Source organism: Mustela nivalis (assembly GCF_964662115.1).
Source record: "Mustela nivalis genome assembly, chromosome: 9".
Taxonomy (NCBI): Eukaryota; Metazoa; Chordata; class Mammalia; order Carnivora; family Mustelidae; genus Mustela; species Mustela nivalis.
Genome location: NC_139028.1, coordinates 89,962,983 through 89,984,466, shown reverse-complemented (window position 1 = coordinate 89,984,466; position 21,484 = coordinate 89,962,983). Strand labels below are relative to the sequence as shown.

Sequence of the window (21,484 nt, the reverse complement as noted above, 5' to 3'; positions counted from 1 at the left end):
TGAACTTGGTCTTCTGCACCCCATTTTTATAGAGGAAGAAGCTGAGGCTGCCAAAGTTAAGACTTTACTAAAACCATCTGACTAATTTGAGTCTATCTGTCTGGAAAAGTCCTGTGCACGGTCTGCTTCTTAATTCTGCCGGTATTTTAGTACTTCCACGGAGTAAGCTGCCTAGCATGGTAGTTAAGAGTATGGTAATTAGAGGCCACTGCTCTGGTCTAAATCCTACCCCTCTCTAGCTGTGTGACCTTGGGAAAGTCACTTCAAAAAGATTTTTTTTGGTCCCTTGTTTCCTTATCTGTAAAATGGAGACAATAATAGCACCAAACGTATGGGCTTATTTTGAGGATAAAATGAGTTAATATTTGAAAAGAGTTGAGGATTGCAACTGGCCCAGAGAAATCAGTCAGTAAGATTTATTAAATAAACTCCCAGTTCCGTGGTTCTGTGTATTCATATGTCTTTGATTAGCATCATAAGTATACTGCTTCCAGTTCTTATTCCCTTTCTTTAACCTAAACATTGTGATTTTGCTTACAGTCTTTAAGAGTCATTTAGAGTTTTGTACCCTATTTACATCATGCTTGGTTTAAGCAAACTGTTAAATCTTATATTTTCTCCTAAGTACTTTGATATAAAAACAGGTATATGGTGAGATGTCATGCTCGAAGAGCAAAAGAACAATTTGTTTTTTTATTTATGTGATAGCCAGAAAAATTGCTGGGGGAAGAAACTATGGAAAATAGGAAAATTTTAGATGGATGAGTTTTTAAAAAAGATATTCTTTATTTTGAGGAAAATGTCTTAATTCTTACTCACATTACTTAACCTTGACTCATCACCAAGCCTGACCCTACACTTTCCTATTTCCATTTCAAAATAGTCTTTTTCCTGGTATTGTAAAAAACATAAATTTAAACTATATCTCTTCCAGTTATATAAAGTTTTAAATGTATCTATAAAATACCAAAATGCAAATATTGCATAATGTTAGGCCATCCAGTCCACCTTCTCATCTCAATCATTATTTAATTGGTGATATATATAGGATGACTTGAGGTATTCTGATAGTATGACTGCTGTTTCCTTATGCAGGGAAATCTGAAACATTTTCTTTTCCTTGTTCTTGGATTGATCCCTTTGGAATAAAGAAAATTACCCATATACATGTGTTTATTTCATAATTTTTTTTTGCAATTACACATAAAGGAATATGCTTCCATCTCTTTTCCTCCCCTGACTGCAATGAAACTTTTTACTTAATCTTTCACATGTACTAATTTGTCAAGGATTTTACAATAATAGTTTTCTCTTTAAAAATACTGAAAATAGCAATGTTAGCCTAGAACTCTTCTTCCAAATGGAAAGGTACTGCCATCAGAGTTAGTAATTCAAGATGGATAAAGATGTAATGTGACAGAGAGGAAAGAGTAAGTTATAAAAGATCTGAGTTTGATATTAGCTTTAAATATGTGATTAAATATGTGACTTTATCGAGTCACTTAATTTCAGTTTAATCATGTTTGCAATTGGCATCATGCCTATCCTGCAAAAGTTTTGTTATGATTAGGGCTGCTAGCTGTGTAACCTAACAGTGAAGATGCTAGAGTTTGGAGTCAGGGAAAGACATGAGTTAGAACACTACTGGTCTTGCCACTTATTCACTATGTGACCTTGTAAAAATAAAGGTAAGGCTTGTGGTCAATATTCAAGGACATAATGCTTGTAGAGCGCTTGGCATGTGTTATGTACCTAATAGTTTCAGCAATAGCATAGTTATAGTAGTAGCAGTGGCAGTATTTTCACTGGTATCTGAAAAAGTTTCTTCCAAGTTTACTTATTATCATCACAATCATGAAGCTCATTAAAGCTAACCAAACTAATATTAAAGTATTAACTTTATAATGACTTAACATCGTTAACAACGCAAACAATGTAAGTATGTGTACAATGTCTAAGATGATTAGAGAAAGGAATTTCCCTATGATGTTTGTGTGATTATAAAACTCACAATGTTAGGTTCCTGCATATTCTATAAAAAGCCCTTAAAGGAAAAATAGATTATCCTCTTATAAAATTATAAATAAATTCTACTGGCCAAGGAGGCAAAAATTAATTTATTTATGCCAAACTCTTCAGTCATAAGAATTGAAATATGCTGGTATATCCTGTACAAAACTAAGGTAACTAAATGACATTTTAATAAGTTGTCCATTTGCAGAAAATATTGGGGTATGTTAGAAAAAAGATGCTACTAAAATTACATAATTTATAATAAAGATTCAAGAAGTTTCAACAATCAGATATTAGAAATAATTTCCTAAGTAAGAATCATTATTTCTTTAACATTTATTGAACATCTAGAAAAAGCTTAGTTGCTGTGCTAGGAACTTTTATGCTTTATTGTCTTTAATGATGTATTATTATCATAAAACTAAGCTGGCAATAAAAAAAATTATAAATATGTAGCCCTAACTTTCCAGAGACTACAAAGTATTAGATATATAAGATTATATGAAACCACATGTTTGTAGCAGACACTAAGTTCCTTGGTAAAGAGTTATACCTATAAAAAGAGAACTGCTGAATGTAAAGTGCTTTGACATATAATTAGAATGTTAACTAATAACTAAAAAACTACTTGAGAATATGAATTAAAGTTGTGTAGAAAATTAAAATTGGAATATATTGATCTGTTAGATAAAACTACAAAACTTTTAGATGAAAACATAGGAAAAAACCTAGAGAGAGCAAAGATTTGTAAAATGGGAATAGCAGGGGAGAGAAACTGTTAGCCATTAAAAAAAATGATAAGTAAAACTTCATTAAGGTTAAAAACTTCAGCTCTTCCGAAGACACTGTTAATAGAAAAGGCCAAGTCATAGACTGGAAGAAAATTATTGCAAAGATATACTTAAAATATTTAAGGAATTTTACTATTCAATGAGGAGATAAATAACCCAAACCAATGGACAAAAGACAGACAAAAGAGACAGGCAAATAGCCAACAAATATATGATAAGAATGTGAACATCATTAGTTACCAAGGAAATGCAAATTACCACAATGTCATACACTTCACGTGTACTACAATGGCTAAAATGTGAAAGGTCGAAAATAAAAAGGTTTGGAGGGATGTGAGTCCTAGAGAGATGAAAATACCCATGTATACAAGACTCATACATTAACATCCATAGCAGCTTTATTCACAATAGCATCCATCTGGAAGGAGCTCATGCCCATAGTAGGTGGAAGGATAAAGAAATTGTGGTGTATTTTTACATTCAAAAACTAATCAGCAATAAAAGTAAACTCTGCCATGTATAACACTAAAGATGATGCTGATATTAACCAATATGATTGTTAGACATTGTATAATGAACTGTGTAAAATATTTGGAAGATCTGTGTAACTCAGTGAATCAGCACCTTCCAAATGACCAAGGAATGAAATGTTGATATCTTCAATGGGTAAAAGACGCATTCAAAGCACAAGATAAACCAATGCCTTTTAGTGTAACATAATATGAAAAACTTCATTGATACCGTCTTTGATTCCACATTGTAATCAATGTTTACAATACTATTATTTTGTGAATTTCAGTGTATATTGAAGAGGAATATCCACAATTACGTTAAAAGTTATTTAAAGAGTTCTCCTTTTTCCAACAATGTATCTGTATGAAGTCAGATTTTCTTTTCATTTTTCAATCAAAATAATATATCACAATGGATTGAATAAGGAATCCAATATTAGAACCTGCTCTTTTCTACTAAGGAAAAATGTAAAAACAACGTTATTCTTCTTGCTAAAATTTTTTGTTTTGTTTTGGAAAATCATTATTATTTATAATTGTTTAATCATTTTATTATTATTTTAACTGAATTCATAAAAATTTAAAAACTTCTTCTTCAGTTTCTAACATGGTAAGTATCAATAGATACAACCCAAATGAATAAAATTGTTGATATTGTCCATTGTTCTTAAGAGTGTAAAGAGGTTCTGACATAAAAAAGTTTGAGAATCTTGGGGTGCCTGGGTGGCTCAGTGGGTTAAGCCGCTGCCTTCGACTCAGGTCATGATCTCAGGGTCCTGGGATCGAGTCCCGCATCGGGCTCTCTCCTCGGCAGGGAGCCTGCTTCCCTCTCTCTCTCTCTCTGCCTGCCTCTCCATTTACTTGTGATTTCTCTCTGTCAAATAAATAAATAAAATCTTTAAAAAAAAAAAAAGTTTGAGAATCACTGGACTAAAGTTCTGCTCTGGTATCCTCATAACTCTGCTATCAGATTTACCAACTATTTTGTAACTTATCCTTTTTTTTTTTTTTAAATCAGCAGCTTTACTGAAATAACAATTCACGCATTTAAAGTGTACAAGTCAGTGGTTTTTTTAGTATTCACAGTTATGTGCAACCGTCACTCAAGGCATTGTTTTTTTTCAAAGATTTTATTTATTTATTTGACAGAGAGAGACACAGCAAGAGAGGGAACACAAGCAGAAGGAGTGGGAGAGAGAGAAGCAGGCTTCCCACCAAGCAGGGAGCCCAATGTGGGGCTCAATCCCAGAACCCTGGGATCATGACCTGGGCTAAAGGCAGACACTTAATGACTGAGCTACCCAGGTGCTCCACCCAAGGCAATTTTACCACATTTTCTTCACCTTAAAAAAAACCCCAAACCTTCAATCTTTTTACAAATCACCCCTTCACATACTCAAGGTCTCTGTGTCCCTACATTCCAGGCTCTAGATAACACTAATTTTTGGCTCTATAGATTTCCTTATTCAGGACCTTCACATTAATGAAATCATATATATATGTTCTTTTGTGATGGCTTCTTTTATTTGGCATAATCTTATTTTAAGGTTCATCTATTTTGCAGCAAATATTAGTACTTCATTCCTTTTAATGGCCAAATAATATTTCATTGTATGGATAAATCACATTTGTTTATCCAGGTGTCAGTTAATGGAGATTCAGGCTGTTTCCATCTTTTGGCTCTAATGAATAATAGTGCTATAAAACATTCATGCACAAGTTTCTATATGGACACATGGTCTCATTTCTCTTGGGGATATACTAATGAGTGGAATTGCTGGGTCATATGATAACTCTATGCTGAATCACTGAAAAGTGCAAGACTGTTTCCAAAGCAGCTGTACCCTTTTACATTCCCACCAGCAGAGTATGGGGGTTTCAATTTCTTCACCTTACCAACACTTACTGTTACTTAAGTTATTATTCTACCAATCCTAGAGAGTGTAAAATAGAATCTCATTGTAATTTTGATTTGTATTTTTGATGATTCATAATGTTGGGCATCTTTCATGTGCTAACTGGTCATTCATCTACCTTCTTTCAAAATTGTATATTCAAATTCCATTCCCATTTTTTATTGAATTGTCCTTTTAGTATTGAGTTGAAAGCATTCTTTATGTGTTAGAGATACAAATCTCTATTCAGATATATGGTTTGTAAATACTTTGACGTATCATAATGACTTCTTGATGGTGTTCTTTGAACATAAAAGTTTTTAATTTTGAGATGCATCACTGGCTCAACTGGTAGAGCATGGGACTCATCTCAGGGCTGAGTTCAAGCCCCACACTGGGCATGGAAGCTACTTTAAAGAAAAAAGTTTCTAAGTTTGATGAAGTCCCCTTTGTCTATTTTCTTTTTTCATTGTTTGTGCTTTTGGTGCCATATCCAAGAATTCTTTGCCAAATCTAAGGTTATTAAGATTTTTCCCTAAGTTTTTTCCCAAGAGTTTTATATTTTTGGCACTTACATTTAGGTCCTTGATTAATTTGAATTAATTTTTGTACCTGCTGTACTGTGTGTACTGTGTGTAACTTCACTGTTTGGCTCATGTGGCCATCTAGTTGTCCCATCCCATTCGTTGAAAAAGATGATTCTTTTCTTGTTAAATGGTCTTGACACCCTTGTTGAAATCAGCTGACCATATGGATTTAGTTCTGAACTCTCCATTCTATTCTGTTGACTTATATACCTATTTTATGATAGCACTACACTGCCTTTTACCATTGTTTCTAGTAAATTTTGCAATTGAGAAATATGAGCCCTCTTACTTATTCCTTTTTAGGTTTATTTTGGTTATTCTAAGTCCTCTGAAATTGCATAGCCATTTTAGAATCAGCTTGCAAATTTCTCCAAAAAAATTCAGCTGGAATTCCGATAAGGACTGCATTGGATCTGTAGATGAGTTTAGAGACGATCATCATAATAATTTTGAACCTTCTGATCCATGAACCTGGGAAGTTTTCCATTCATTTAGATCATTAAAATTTTTTTTTCAACTATGTTTTGTAGTTTTCAGAGTATAAGTTTTACATTATCCTTGCTAAATTATTCCTAAGTATTTTATTCCTTTCGTACTATTATGAATGCAAATGTTTCCTTAACTTCATTTTCAGTTTGTAACACAAGTTCTTAATGTTTACCTCCCCATTAGAAGGTAAAGTCCCTGAAAGGAACCAGTATCTCATTCATTTTAAAACTTCCACTAATATAAAGTAGGCTATAGCATTACTAGTTACTCAAAAACAGTAAAGAATAAATGAATGAATAAAGTAGGAAAACACAGCTTCAATAGATAAATTTGTAAGAAATGCAGATTTTGGGTGCCTGGGTGGCTCAGTGGGTTAAGCCTCTGCCTTAGGCTCAGGTCATGATCTCAGGGTCCTGGGCTCTCTGCTCAGTAGGGGGCCTGCTTCCCCTCTGCCTGCCTCTCTGCCTACTTGTGATCTCTCTCTCTCTCTGTCAAATAAATAAATAAAATCTTAAAAAAAAAGAAAAAGAAATGCAGATCTTTTCCCCCAATTTGTTGAGAGGGAAGTATTTGGATTTAAGAAATCTTGATGTAAAAGGCACCTGGCTGGCTCAGTTGGGACAACATCCAACTCTTGATATAAATTTGGGGTTGTGAATTTGAGCCCCATGTTGGGGGTAGTGTCTGTAATTATTAAAAAGGCTGCTAACTTGAAGAGAAAAAAGTTGCTATGGTAACTCTCAGAAAGCTCAAGAGCACAAGTCACTGACAACGTATTCAAGTATGGTATACTGTCAATTACACTTCTCTCTCCACTTGTGCTGGAAGGAATATGGTGCTACATCAGACTATCTTAAAATGTTTTAACAGTCACTTAAAATAGTGACTTTTTCTTAAAGGAAAATGTGAACCTTTTCCTGTGTATTGAAGGAAAGCTCAAGGATTCACGTTTCACAAGCTTCATATAGTCCTTAAATAAAGACTCAGCTTTAACCCTCATATAGCATGTTTAGATACAACACCTTAAAATGGTATTTCTTTATCTCCTTAGAGAACTCCAAATTTCACTTATATCTCATATTTCTGTTAATGTAGTTAAATGTAGGGTTTGCAGAGAACCATGAAATCTCGCCAAGTACAGTCTTTGTTTCTGTGATTTGCTTGAACATGTCATTTCGGTTCAGACCTCAGTTGCAAAACAGGGATAATGCTTTACTTGTCCAAAGGCGGGAGCCTAGCACAGATGAGCTCCATGTCATTTCTAGCTCTAAGATAAAAAAAATAGGAGATTTACTAGCTTTGAATGAGTTCCAGAATAAAAATCTGTTACATATTCTAGTATGTGGTTCTGGAATCAATTTTCTGGGTTCAAAGCATGGTTTCTCAAGTACTGAACACTGACCTAGTTTCTTAATTTTTCTGTACCACAGTTTCCTTGTATGTAAAATGGAGATTATAAAAGTAGTTACATAAAATTTTATAAGAAGCATTAGATCCTGGGGGCGCCTGGGTGGCTCAGTGGGTTAAGCCACTGCCTTCGGCTCAGGTCATGATCTCAGGGTCCTGGGATCGAGTCCCATATCAGGCTCTCTGCTGAGCAGGGAGCCTGCTTCTCTCTCTCTCTCTGCCTGCCTCTCCATCTGCTTGTGATATCTCTCTGTCAAATAAATAAATAAATAAAAATCTAAAGAAAAAAAAAAAAAAAGAAGCATTAGATCCTGACTTTAGGTGTTTTATATTTGTTAGCTTCTATCATTGTTATTACTATGACTTCCCAGAGAAGTAAAGGAAAACAAAACTCAAAACTATTCTGCTCTAAGTGTCATTTCAAATCATAGTGGTTTTTTAAAATTATTTTTTTATTATTAACATAGAATGTATCATTTGTTTCGGGGTACAGGTCTGTGATTCGTCAGTCTTATACCACACAAAGTGCACATCACAACACATAAACTCCCCCAGTGTCCATCACCTGACCACCCATCCTCCGCCCCCCTCCCCTCACAGTGTTTTAGTATGTGAGTTAGAAAAAATGATTTCAGGGATTTTGCTTATTTTGACTTTCACATTCCATTCACTGCAGCCAATTTTTAAATTATTTTTAATATTGTACATTATAGAAATATTTACAAAATAATACCATGAAAAAATATATGATATAATTCTAGTTTCTCTATTACCTGTACAATAAAAATAATGATGAAAATTGTCCCAAACTTGCCTCTTGAATACTCTTTAAAAAAAAAACTTTTTGAGGGGGGCACCTGGGTGCCTCAGTGGGTTGAATGTCCAACTGTTGATTTTGGCTCAGGTCATGGTCTCAGGGTCATGAGATTAAGCCCTGCATTAGACTCTATGCTGTGTGTGGAGCCTGCTTAGGATTCTCTCTCCCTCTTCCTCTGCGCCTCCACCCTCCACACCCCTCCCCCACTCTCTCTGTCAAGGGAAAAAAATGAAATAAAAATAAGATAAAATAAAAGTTTTATAAAGTTTTGTTAATTTAAGTAATCTCTACACCCAGTGTGGGGTTTGAACTCATGACCCGGGGAACGATGAGTTGCATGCTCTTCAGACTGAGCCAGCCAGGTGCCCCAGCCTCTTGAACATTCTTTTTTTTTTTTTTTCTTTTAAATTTTTATTTATTTATTTATTTGACAGAGATCACAAGTAGGCAGAGAGGCAGTCAGAGAGAGGAGGAAGCAGGCTCCCTCCCTGCTGAGCAGAGAGCCTGATATGGGGCTCGATCCCAGGACCCTGGGATCATGACCTGAGCCAAAGGCAGAGGCTTTAACCCACTGAGCCACCCAGGCACCCCCCTCTTGAACATTCTTAAGAAAAGGACTTTTTTGAGTCATTGAGGAAAATCTTGTAAAGATGCCTCTTTTTCTGTCTGGGGAGGACTGAACTCTTTTCCTGAAAGTGTAGCTTCAGGAGATTTATACACAGTAACAGCAAGGGAAGAAAGGGACTTGTCCTATTCAGATCAACTTTTTTTCTTCCCTTTTTTTCCTTCAAAATTTGGAATGTAGAAAAAGATATATACCATAAAATTTACCATTTTAAACATTTTTAAGTATACAGTTCAGTGAAATTAAATACATTCATAATGTTGTGTTACCATCACCACTAACAGTTTCTAGACCAGTTTTCATTTTGCAAAACTGAAACTCTATACCTATTAAATAATAACTTGCCATGTCCTCTTCCCCTCCAGGTCCTGGCAACCACCATACTACCATCAGCTCTATGATTTTTTAATACCTTAAGTACCTCATGTAAATAGAATCATAGTATTTGTCTTTTTGTGACTGACATTTCACTTAGGATAATGTCCTCAAGATTCATCAGTGTTGCTGCATATGTCAGAATTTCCTTCCTTTTCATGGTTGAATAATATTTCATTGCAATATAGGCCACATCTTGCTTATCCATTCATCTGTTAATGGATTTTCAGAATGCTTCCACACTTTAGCTATTATAAATAATGCTAAGAACACAGTTGTACAAATATTTCTTCAAGACATATGTTTAGATCAGCTTTATGATTAATGAAGATACCAATAAAAATCAGCCTCATGTCACAATAATATTACATGTTTACAAGAAATCAAAGAAAAAAATAACACTATTAATGATGGACTTACATATACTCACTGTATATTAAAACCACAAATACACAACAATTTAGCAATCTAAAGTAAAAGACTTTTTTTGGGCATTTCTGAAATCTGTTTTACTTAACTGGCAAATGAAAATAACTTATCAGACTCAGACTCATAAAGCATGTATATATCACTCTTCCTTATGTCACACTAGTTAGGGAAAAGAACTTTGGCAAAGATTCATACCTGGATAAGATGTGTTGGCATTGTGATGATACAGGCTGAAAGAGAAGTTCGTAGAAGACCACGGAGAACATACAGGAACTTCGTAAGGCTGTGGCTGTTGTCACAGTTTTCTGTACAGCAAATGTCATCTCCCCACAAAGGTGAACCAAGATTCTGGATTCCTATTCTTAAAATGTTTTTCTGTTTTTTCTAAAGGAAAGTGGGAGAGAGGTAAACACATTAAGTTTTGCTAACCAGTAGGCTACCTCTTTCACTTCTCTTTGCCAGTTTTTAAATTTATAAAAGATTAGGGAGGTATAGTCAGTAGAGGTGGTAAAATGTGTAATTAGTGTAAGGTAAGATAAAGGAAATATTCACTATTACAAGACTGCAAAAACACAATTGACTTTTTTTCTTACTTTTGTAAAATTTGAAGAGTATCAAAAGCCTCAATCTTCTACATTTTAACAGTGACTACTCTAAGGATTGTTTGAGGCGTCTGAAAAAATATATAAAAAATCAGTTAGCAATAAAGAACATCTATACCAGAAGGCTTACAAACCTTTCTTAGTATTACAAAATTCTACAAGCCTTTCAATAAACTATAATTTGCTCAATATTTCTCATTTAAAATGCTACTGTGTCCAATGTCTGATACTTTGAAAGAAGTTTAAAAATGTGTGTTTTGGTTTTACACTCTCTCTATATAAGCCTTTACTTATTCTTCTTGAGGTTATTTTTACCAAATAATTTAAATTTAATGCTTTCCATAAAATTGAACAAGTGAACATCTAGAAGTCAAGACTACTGATATAGTGTCTAATATTTCCTGGAAAAAAGAACATTTAAAAACCATTAAATAAAACCTAGGATGATTATCAATAAGTGTTTTCCAGAGATGTATTTATAACAGACTTTACTGTATGTGCTATTCTAACTGAACAAATGTTTTATAAATGCTTTCCTTAGCAATCCGGCAAAATTTCTGGGCAAAGGAGGAGACGATCGCAAAACCTGGTGCATGGAAGTAATTTAAAAATTATTATTACAATTCTCATTGGTAAAGTTAAGTTTTCTCTCTCAAAGCAGAAATTTGGAACATGTGCCACTTTTGAGTGTGATTTCTGCTGAAGCCAGATCCTACAATATATCACATGTTATTGCTATAATAAAACTAATAAAATTTATTTAACTAATATAATTTATTAACCACCCTCTAGCTCCCTGATATTACAGATGAAAGTTGAATTTGTGTTATTTTTGAGAATTTATCAATAAAGGAAAGTAGGGAAAATGTTAGAAGAGGAAAAACAAAAAGGGACAATAATTAGTAAAATGGGTAAGACAGATATTCAGTGTCTAGACTGTGTAATTAAGAAGATGCAGTTCTAGGCAAGACCCATACACTATATAGGCATTCATTTTCTCATCTCTACAATAAAAAGGACAGAATAGAACATTGTTCTATGAGCCTATACAACTCTTCAAATCTATAAAGGGACACAATGGGTTGGATACAGCTATTAAAATGAGATTACAGAAAAAGGAATTTAGTTTAAGCACATTAAAAAAAAACCTTCCTAACTGCAAGAACCTGGAACACAATGATACTATCAAAGTAGCCAGTCCAATTTTCTTTTCGGGTCATATTAAGTTTATGATAGGCAGTCACCTTAAGATATATGTTATGATCCTCGGCAGTCCATAAAAATTGTTTTCTTTTTTAATTTCTGCATTACTTGAATGAAATGAAATAATAATATTTTACCAGGGCTTGTGTTAGAAGTTTAAATAAGTTTTGGATGAATTCATGTAAAATATCTGTGAACTGACAGGTTATCCCTTACATTGTATTCCTTCGGAACTCATAGTTTAAGTAAAATGGCAAGATTACATTTTATTTTGTCATTCCTAAACTTGTTTTCTCATGTATCTTAATTAGATTCTCAACAGAAAGAGCAATCTGGAAAAAGGGAGAGAGAAACCTTTCCTCAAAATCTAGGTATTAGAACAAAATCTGAAGGCAGGAGAGCAACATTATATCGTTTTCCCTGACAACATTTCAGAAACTGAGGGTCAGCTGTATATTTTAACCCAGTCACTATTACCAACTATTGTATCAAAGAGCATCTGCTAAAACTTTATAACAAAAATGCTGTTAGGTGCAGGAGAACTACGGAGGTTTAGCAACTTTGACAGATACATTGATATATCTGAAAAATAATGAAAATATTAAGCCAAAGAATAAATAATGAGATATTTAAGTGGGGTAGGTACTCAGCACACCAGAGTATAATTGAGCATAATACTTCAACATAGGGAATACATTTATATTTTTTTAAAAAATGACAGTAATTGCAAAAAGAAAAAAAAAGGCTGAATTACAAATTTCCTGAGTCGTTTTTGTTATAATTCCTTTGCTATGACATATAATAATGGGGGCACATCGTAGGGCATAACAAAATTTAAAAAATAAACTTTTGTGTTAAGCTGAACAATAAATACTTAAATTTATTCCTATGAGAACATGCAAAATATTTAATCTGGTATTCTAAGGAAAATCAATGTACATTACTATCTCTTAGATATTTAGTTATATTCATAACTTAAATGAAATTATGGCAGCGATTTGTAAATGTCTCCATTCCAAATATCCTTACAGATGAGCTACATTACTTTACTTACTACCAAGGTAATTATGTAATAGTATATAATACTCAGTTCCTAATAGCCTACTTCAAGTAAACTAAATTAGGTTATTTGAAAATATGTTTATTTGGAAATGTAGTGATAGAGGAAATAAGAAAAAAATCTCCTTTTAAAAAGAAGAATTTGGGGCACCTGGGTGGCTCAGTTGGTTAAGCATCTGCCTTCAGCTCAGGTCATGATCCCAGGGTTCTGGGATTGAGCCCCACATCAGGCTCCCAGCTCAGCAGGGAGTAAAGGCTTCTCCTTCTCTGTCTGTCACTCCCCATGCTTGTGCTCTCTCTTTCGCTTTCCCGAATGAATAAATGAAAAAACTTTTTTTTTTTTTTAAAGGAGGATTTATTTCAGTCTCAGAACATTATTTTGACTCAGGAATAATATTTTTTGAAGTAGTGTTTCACAGATGCATTTTTGTGGCTTCTTGAACTCATCTAAAGTTTCTGAGACAGATGTATAGATAAGGTAATTTGGCAAATGATACATTCCATAATATAACAATATGGAAATTTATTAACATAAAAACAACATAAAATTTATGCTTTTGCATGTTATAAATTTTTTCACCATTCTTGGTATTCACTATATAAATATCTACATCCCTGTTTAATCTTTATGAAAGTCAATAGTTGTAGAACCTCTGGTTCAAAGAGACAAACCAGTTCAATTTGTTGTTTATCAACTTTCATGAAATAAAATACCATTTATTGAAAATTGTGTTGTTTTTCATACTCAGATAAATGACTAGGAAAATAAACATTTCATTCCATTCTAATAATAGCTTACTGATCAAGTGTTCTTTGGATGGATGTGTGCAGATGTGTGTACACATGTGTATATACATATATATGCAAGTATGTATATATCTTTTTGCTATTGGCTTTGCTTTTTTGCACTTTATAAAATTTCTTGCTCTTAGAAGATGTATCATCATTCTGCAAGAACACCAGCTCTGCACACTGTATCATAGGAACTGTTATGACATGCCTGTTTCCATAGCAACCACAGCCAGTGGAGAGAGGTGTCTGTCAGGGACCAATTTACCTCTCCAGACGGGCAATGCTACTAAAGGGATGACACAGTGCCCATAAATTTAGCTAGAACCCAAAATGGAGCAACAATGAGCAAAATAAAATTGTAATAAAAACTGAGCCCACAAAACTGTAACATACATGAAGAGTTATCTACAAATAAATGTGTATGCTTCACCAAACACATAAGTATTTTCAACTTGCTATTAAACTGATGATCAGCTATGGTGAGTGCTGTGAAATTTCTAGGCCTGATGATCGACAGAATTGTACCCCTGGGGCAAATAATACACTATATGTTAATAAAAATAATTTTTAAAAAACCTGATGATAAAAACAAATTTAAAAATTACCTTGCTGTGGAAAAAAAATTAAATACAGCAGTAAAGTTTATAGGAATACTTAAAATTTATGGATTAGGAGAAAATGCAGTTGATAATGCAAAAACAAAAGACTTCTAGATTCCTTGCTTTCTTCAGTAAAAATAATGGTGCTCTGGAAATACTTCTGCTAAAATAATAATAATGAACTGAAAATCTTTAGCAGCTATAGCAATTAAAATCACTGAGAAAGATTTCTGAAAGACATGATATCTAGAAATAAAATTTCTCTCATTTTGTTTAAGTTAAACTAACCGGAACATCTTTAATAGTAGGAATTTGGAATCTTTAACAGAGGGAATTTTAAAACTTCCATTTTTAAAAATAGAGCTACAGAGAAATAATTAAGTTATAAAATATTTTAAAATAGCAAACAAAATCACTTTTTATTCAATCAGACAACTCAAAGCATGATGTTATAAGAAATAAAATCTTAACTAATTTTTACTCATAAGGGAATTCAGTTAAGGACTAAATGACAAATATAAAAAATTTAGGTAAGAAAGTACAAGTCCTGCAGATTTAGGAGTAATTTTAACATGTGGTTATTTATTAATTCCAGGTGCTACAAATATGTACTTCAGATAATTTACGTTGACAATGTATGTATACATCTTTTGTGCATACACTGAGAACTTAGCTAAAACTTTAAATACACATTAACAATCAAACTAAGGCTGCCTGTGCACTGCTTATGGATATCTTCTGTGCTTGGAAACAGCTTGCTCACTGTTGATTATTCTAAAACCTTCTGGGTTTACTTCTAAAGAGTTTAAAAGCAACATTATACACATGATTACAAAAGGTTTTGAAGGTACTCAATACCTGGGGATTGGATCCATCAAATCCTTCCTCATATATGACGTTCTGGATAAATTGAAGCAGCTTCCTGTAGCCACCAGTCAAAGAACTGTTGGTAAGAAGTGATTCAAACACATAAATGGGCTAATTACAAGGGAAATTCAAAATCTAACCCAAAACATTAAGGAAATGATTAAAATTCATGAAATTACTTAAATATAATATAAAATGAACCAAAATAGTAAAAATAATTTAAAAATATACAGTCAATAGACCCTGGGAATAAGTTAAAATGCCTTATGTTAACTGGCTCAGTGTTCTTGACATAATGGGAAGATAAAAATCTGTGGAGACTGAGATGGCTTAATTATGTCAAGCTTAGTTACCTCCAAGAAAATTAATGATTTAATGAAGCAACCTAAAAGATGAAGCCACTATAGCTTTTCAGGAGTAATCATAGATAATTACCACATAGTTAATGAAGTGCTATGCCAAGTACACCTGAATCAATATCTCGATCACCTAAGCTCATTTGCCAGGAAAGTCTTAATTTTCTTAGAACAAACTGCTAAAATAATAGTAATTAAAATTTTGATCTTTTAAGGCCTATGAAGACAAGCGAGTATAATTTCCACTTTGTTTTTAAAACAAAAATAATAAAGTAAATGTATGAATTCAAGAAGATAAATTATCTCTCACATGAATATTAGTAATAATGTTCCTATTTTAAAATATTTTACAAAAATGGGGAGACTGCCAGACTCAGTTGGTACAGCATGAGACTTGTGATCTTGGGGTCACGAGTTCAAGCCTCACGTTAGGTGGAAAGCTTACTTAAAAATGTTTTTACAAATGTTATGAAACACCTCAAAAAAAAATTAGTAACTGTGAAGAACATCTGGTTTAACACTGACTGAATTTAATATTCTTGATAATGCACAACATGCGTGCTATGGCTGAACATTGTCATGATAATGGAGTTCTGGAGCGTAGCTGTTTTATAGACATTTAAGTGACAAGTGCTGTAAAAGCGGTGGGTGTCCTTAAACATACAGAAGTGTTTGCTTCGTGTGATCCTAAGTAAGGCAATCACATATGCAGAATCAGTGTCCTAAAGAAAAATGAAATATAATTTGAAGCACGCATGCAACATTGAAGAACCTAACAAGTAGGGAAAGCAGCTGACTACTTAGTGTGCAAAATCAGTGGTAGGCTACTCGGCCTGTTGTCCTTTTCTGTAAATATTTTATTGAACAGCCAGAGCTAGCCCCAAAGCACCTAACAAAAACAAAATAGAAAACAAAGAGAAAGGAAGACTGTTATGTGCAAAATAAATATGACTCCAATTGGAGGCTTTGCCAGTATGGTTATTTCACATATAGTTATTTCTCCATTTTCAATGAGAGAATGGATTATATGGACACATTTTTCCAGTTTAGTGAGTGAAGAAATGTGTCCATAAAAAATGATATTCCATAATGGTACTGATGTGACTCTTTCATAAGTATATGAATATATAAATATATATAAGTACATAAATACATATGAATAGATAAGTAACATATTTGTCCCGGCTAGCTCAACTTTCAGAAGACAGTGCTGCTGTTTGAAGGCAGCATGTTCAATTCCTATCCGGGTCAATTAGATGTGCACAAGGGGTAAATCTGCTCCAAGGCCCCAGATTATGAAGTGAATTTCAGACAACCATTTGACAAATGTCAATATTGGTTAAAGGAGGGTGGATCAAGAATATAACCAGTTCATTCTAATCCACCAACAGCCAACTACTTAAGACATTATTTCACATATAACAACGTTTCTTAAGCATTCTTCCTTCTTCCCCAAATTGTTCAAATAAAATTTGCCTTAAGTGCTTGGTAGTAAATTTGCTGTCTGAGGTACATTTCTAGACAACACCTACACAAATTAATTCTTAGTTTTTTGTTGCTACTACTCAACCAGAACAATCGGTTATTTCTTTTTTATTCTCCCAGTCTGTTAAAGTAACTATAGTAACTATAGTTACCACTCAAAGGTGGTAGAGAGGTTTGTTATGGGAACAAAAATAAAGACATACAGTCAAAACACCTTAATCACTTTCTTTATTTAACACTGACATAAAAAAAATTCAATCACCAGCAATGTTTAGAACTTTATAAATAATAAACCTCCCCAAACTAACTAGGACAATAAACACTTTGATAACAAAATTAAATGGGAAAAAATCAATATATTTAGGTATATAAACTGAAAATATTCATTTATGATACACGGAATTACAGCATTTAAAACTGAACTAGTTTATATAGTATTGATATTAAACTATTACTAAGTATTGTTAATCTCTATGAGATACACCTCCTGCCAGCAATATATATAAAAATCTCTTTTTACTGAAAAAAAATCTTCTATTGTTATCTAAAATTTAAAAAAAATTAAACTCCTTTAATTTTGAGGCTGTTGTCTTTTTTTTGTAGCTGTTCAGCAGTATAGTAACTTATAAATCAGGGGGTGGCAGAAGAAACTCTAGTTAGAAATATGGCCTGTCCTCCTTATTAGTGTTTCCAAGCAATTAACAAAGGTTAGGTTATCAAAGTATTTAAAATATGTCCTAAAGCAGCACATTTCAAATCCTGTATACTATTTTACTTTGATTTTCTTAATTTTCAACAACTTTTATAGTAAAAAAAAAAAAAGAAGAAGAATTTGTGATTCTACAATTTGTCTTTAAAACTACAACAGTACGAAGAATATAAAAACAATTATTAGAACTTTAATTTTTGCCTTTAAAATATCATTTAAAATTGTTTTTGGTCAAAAAAATTGTTCCATTTACTATCAGAAGATATTACCATATCTTCTGATAGTAAATTTCTTTATATTAATATTAAATACAGGTAAGAGTTGTCCAATGACATGAAATGTAAAGCTATACGTATATTTTATTATTATTATTATTATTTTTAAGTAGGCTCCACAACCAACGTGAAGCCCAGTGCACGCTTGGACTCATTACCCTGAGATCAAGATTTGAGTTGAGATCAAGCGTCAGATGCTTAACTGACTGAACTACCCAGGCACCCCTAAATTTATATTCTGATGACCAAGTTCAACATTTTTAAAAAACTGACAGAAAGAAATGAGACTTTTGTACCTATCAGTATCTCCCAATTTTAAGCAGGACGTCTGACAGACATATACAATAGTTAACTTCAATTTCTATTGACAAATGGCATTTTGGTTTTTTTGTGAAAAGTAATTTTGTCATCCTCATTAAGAAGGTTTAAAAAAAAAAGGGGGTACCTGGGTGACTTAGTCCATTGGGCTTTGGACTCTTGATTATGGCATAGGTCATGATCTCAGGGGTCAAGAGATCCAACCCCATGTTGGGCTCCATGCCCAGTGCAGAGTCTGCTTGTCCCCCTCTCTTTGCTCCTCTCTACGCTCGTCCTCTTTCTCTCTCAAATAAATAAATAAATCTTAAAAAAAAAAAAAAAAAGATTTTAAAAATTTGCTATAGTATATCTAGATGTAGATATAGATGCAGTATATCTAGAAAAGAAATCAAGCTTGAGTAACAAAAGATGAGATTTTATTTGTGAAAATATAAACTACAAAAGCAAAAATACATATATATGAAATAACTAGTTGATAAGGGAAATGTTTTCTTGTAAATAATAAACTCGGGTATTTTTTGTAACAAAACTACTTGATTTTATCTACTGGCAAACTGTCTAACACAATAAATACTCAGGAAATGTTTTGCATCTCTGTCACATTTGATCATTACAACAGCCTCGTGAGGTAGTCATTAGCTCTATTTCATGGTAGGGAAAATTAAGACCCTTTTGGAGATTTAAGTGATTCGTTCAAAGCTGTACGACAATTAAGCGACAGGCACCTAAAAAGTTTCCTAAGCCTCAGAGTGAGATCCAGATTCAATGAAGTCTGTGGGTTCAAATACACTAATGTGGCTGTGATGAGGTTTGGACATGACTCCATTTAACACAAAGTATCCAGGTGTATAGTTTTAGGAAGAGATTTTTCTTTTAGTCCCACCTATGAAACCTTCACAATAGGCCTCACTTGTATTAATTTGGTACATGACATATAAAGACAATTCAAGATGGAAATAATGTAGGTTTACAGTATATAAACGATACCAGCATAACACAGTGGGAAGTACACTCAAGACCTGGGCTCCTGCTCTATCTGTATCAGCAACTAGAGCTAAATGTGATAATGAAGCAAAGTACTTAACTTTTCTGATCTGGGGCTCAAAATTTTCTCAGGTGACAGAGTTGCACTAATAATCTCTCTTGTCCTTTCTGACTTAAAATTACATAGTTCAAGAATGATTTTTCTTTTTAAGACTGATTTCTCTCATTAAAATGATTAATTGCTGGGCTTTTGAAAGTAAGAACTTCTGGTGCATTTTAATATTGATATTACTACTTGATAGAAATACTTAGGAAGAAAAACTGTTATCACACCCAATTAGGATTAATTTAAAGTGAAGATGAAGCATTTTTTATATTATTATGTAAATCATTGAGAAAGTATGATTTGTATTACCAAAATTCTATTTACACATATATTTCAAGTATCCATTTATGACAAATAGTGAGATATACTTGTAGGGGAGAAGGCACAATATTAAATGTCTCGACTAATTGTGTAAAATAGTAAAAAAAAAAAAAAAAATAGTTTGCCTTGCTAAAGTTATATTAGCATATAATTTGCATGTGACTATAAAGACTGTGAAGTCTATTCACAAGTAATTTTCAAGTTAAAAATTCCATTACTATTACCCTGAAGGCTGTCAAAGATTTTTCTTTTCTGACGCTTTTCACCTAAAACACTGAGTTTGATTCTCTTCACCATGAATACTCAACTAAGAGTAGAACATACAGAGACTAGGAATGCAAGGAGAACAATGACCAGCACAGACCTAAGAGTCGCAGTTGGAAAATACTAAGAATGTGCATTCAGTGTCTGACGGAGATACTACTGAAAGAGGTCACGGACTTTCACGAAAAAGAATCCAGTTCTACATTACTCTGAATTCTTTTACGTACTGATGTAAAGAAGTTATTAGATTATGTCTCCTACTACCCATCATTGTTGTCATCTAGCCAACACTGGGCCATTAACTGTCTTTCAAACATCCTGGCCTTTCAGTTTCTTGACCACCTCTCCTTCAATGATCTTATTTCCATCCTACTGTGGTGCTCCCTCTCACGATCATACCTTAGACCTTGCCATTATCAATAACTGTTATCCCTATGTGATCTCCATTCACACCCACAACTGCCACTTCCTATCTCCACCCAGAGCCCATAGGGAATCATTTGACTACACTGAGATCTCCAAACCATTGCCTACCACTTCACTCGCGCCCTTTGATATTCTTTCAACTATTTAACCACCTTTATCCATGATCAATTCTTGTATCTCCTTCCTTGCTCTTCTCTTGCCTTATCTCACCTGCTCAGCAAAACTATTCTGGCTAAATTAAACTCTCTGTCTACTCCACATTTGCCTCAGTACAGCTAAAAGTCGTAGGAGAAATGGCCCCATCCCAGTGGACTGGTCTCAGCGTAAAATCATGACCTCAAACTTCAATAGGCCCTTAAGACTGCCTGGCAATCCCACTACACACAGTCTCACCCTTCTTGATGATTTTTCATACTTTCTCTTTATATACAAACCCTTAATATCCCTACCCATCTTTATTCTTAGCTTATAACCTTTCACTGAGAAAACAGAAACAACTAGCAGAGACATCTATCACTACATTTACCTATCAGCATCTTGACCAACATAAATACCCTCTCCTTCTAAATTACCATAGTTGAACTATTTATGAAACTTTTTTTTTTTTTTAAAGCAAGTTCTCCATGGGGCTTCTAATGTGGGGCTTAAACTCATGACCGAGATTAAGAGTCAGATGCTCTACTAACTGAGCCAGCCAGGTGCCCCACAGGTGAACAATTTATTTATTTAAAGATTTTTTAATTTATTTGACAAAGAGATAGACAGCACAAGTAGGCAGAGCACAGGCACAGGGAGAGGGAGAAGCAGGCTCTCCACTGAGCAGGGAGCCCGATGTGGGGCTCGATCCCAGGACCCTGGGATCATGATCTGAGCCAAAGGCAGCCACTTAACTGACTGAGCCACCCAGGAGCCTCTAGGTGAACTATCTAAACACCTATACTAACCCAGTATCTGTACTTGCTCCCAGACCTCATCCTATAGGATGTCACTCTAGCAATTCTTCCATTTCCCTCTCATATTAACTTTCCCTTTCTAATGGATGCATTCTAAAGTATATAAACATACTCTTATGTCTTTCTTTTTTTTTTTTAAAAAAATAAACACAAGTATATCTCTTCCTTTTAAGAAAATAAAAACATTTCCTGTCTCACTTCCTCTGCCAACTACTACTCTATTTT

At 33.6% G+C, this 21,484-nt stretch overlaps 1 protein-coding gene across 2 annotated transcripts in view; it reads right to left on the bottom strand.

Annotated features, from left to right (window-relative positions):
- Positions 1-21,484, bottom strand: part of ELP4 (elongator acetyltransferase complex subunit 4) — a 243,826-nt gene that overhangs the window by 137,499 nt on the left and 84,843 nt on the right. For both annotated transcript variants that reach the window (XR_014316313.1, XM_082748867.1), the window contains exons 6-7: positions 15,054-15,138; positions 10,136-10,324 (exon numbers count right to left, since the gene is read on the bottom strand). Coding sequence is in view for 1 of the 2 variants with exons in the window: in XM_082748867.1 (XP_082604993.1) it covers positions 10,136-10,324; positions 15,054-15,138 (274 nt within the window). In the remaining variant the exon portion in view is untranslated. The remainder of the gene's footprint in view (positions 1-10,135; positions 10,325-15,053; positions 15,139-21,484) is intronic.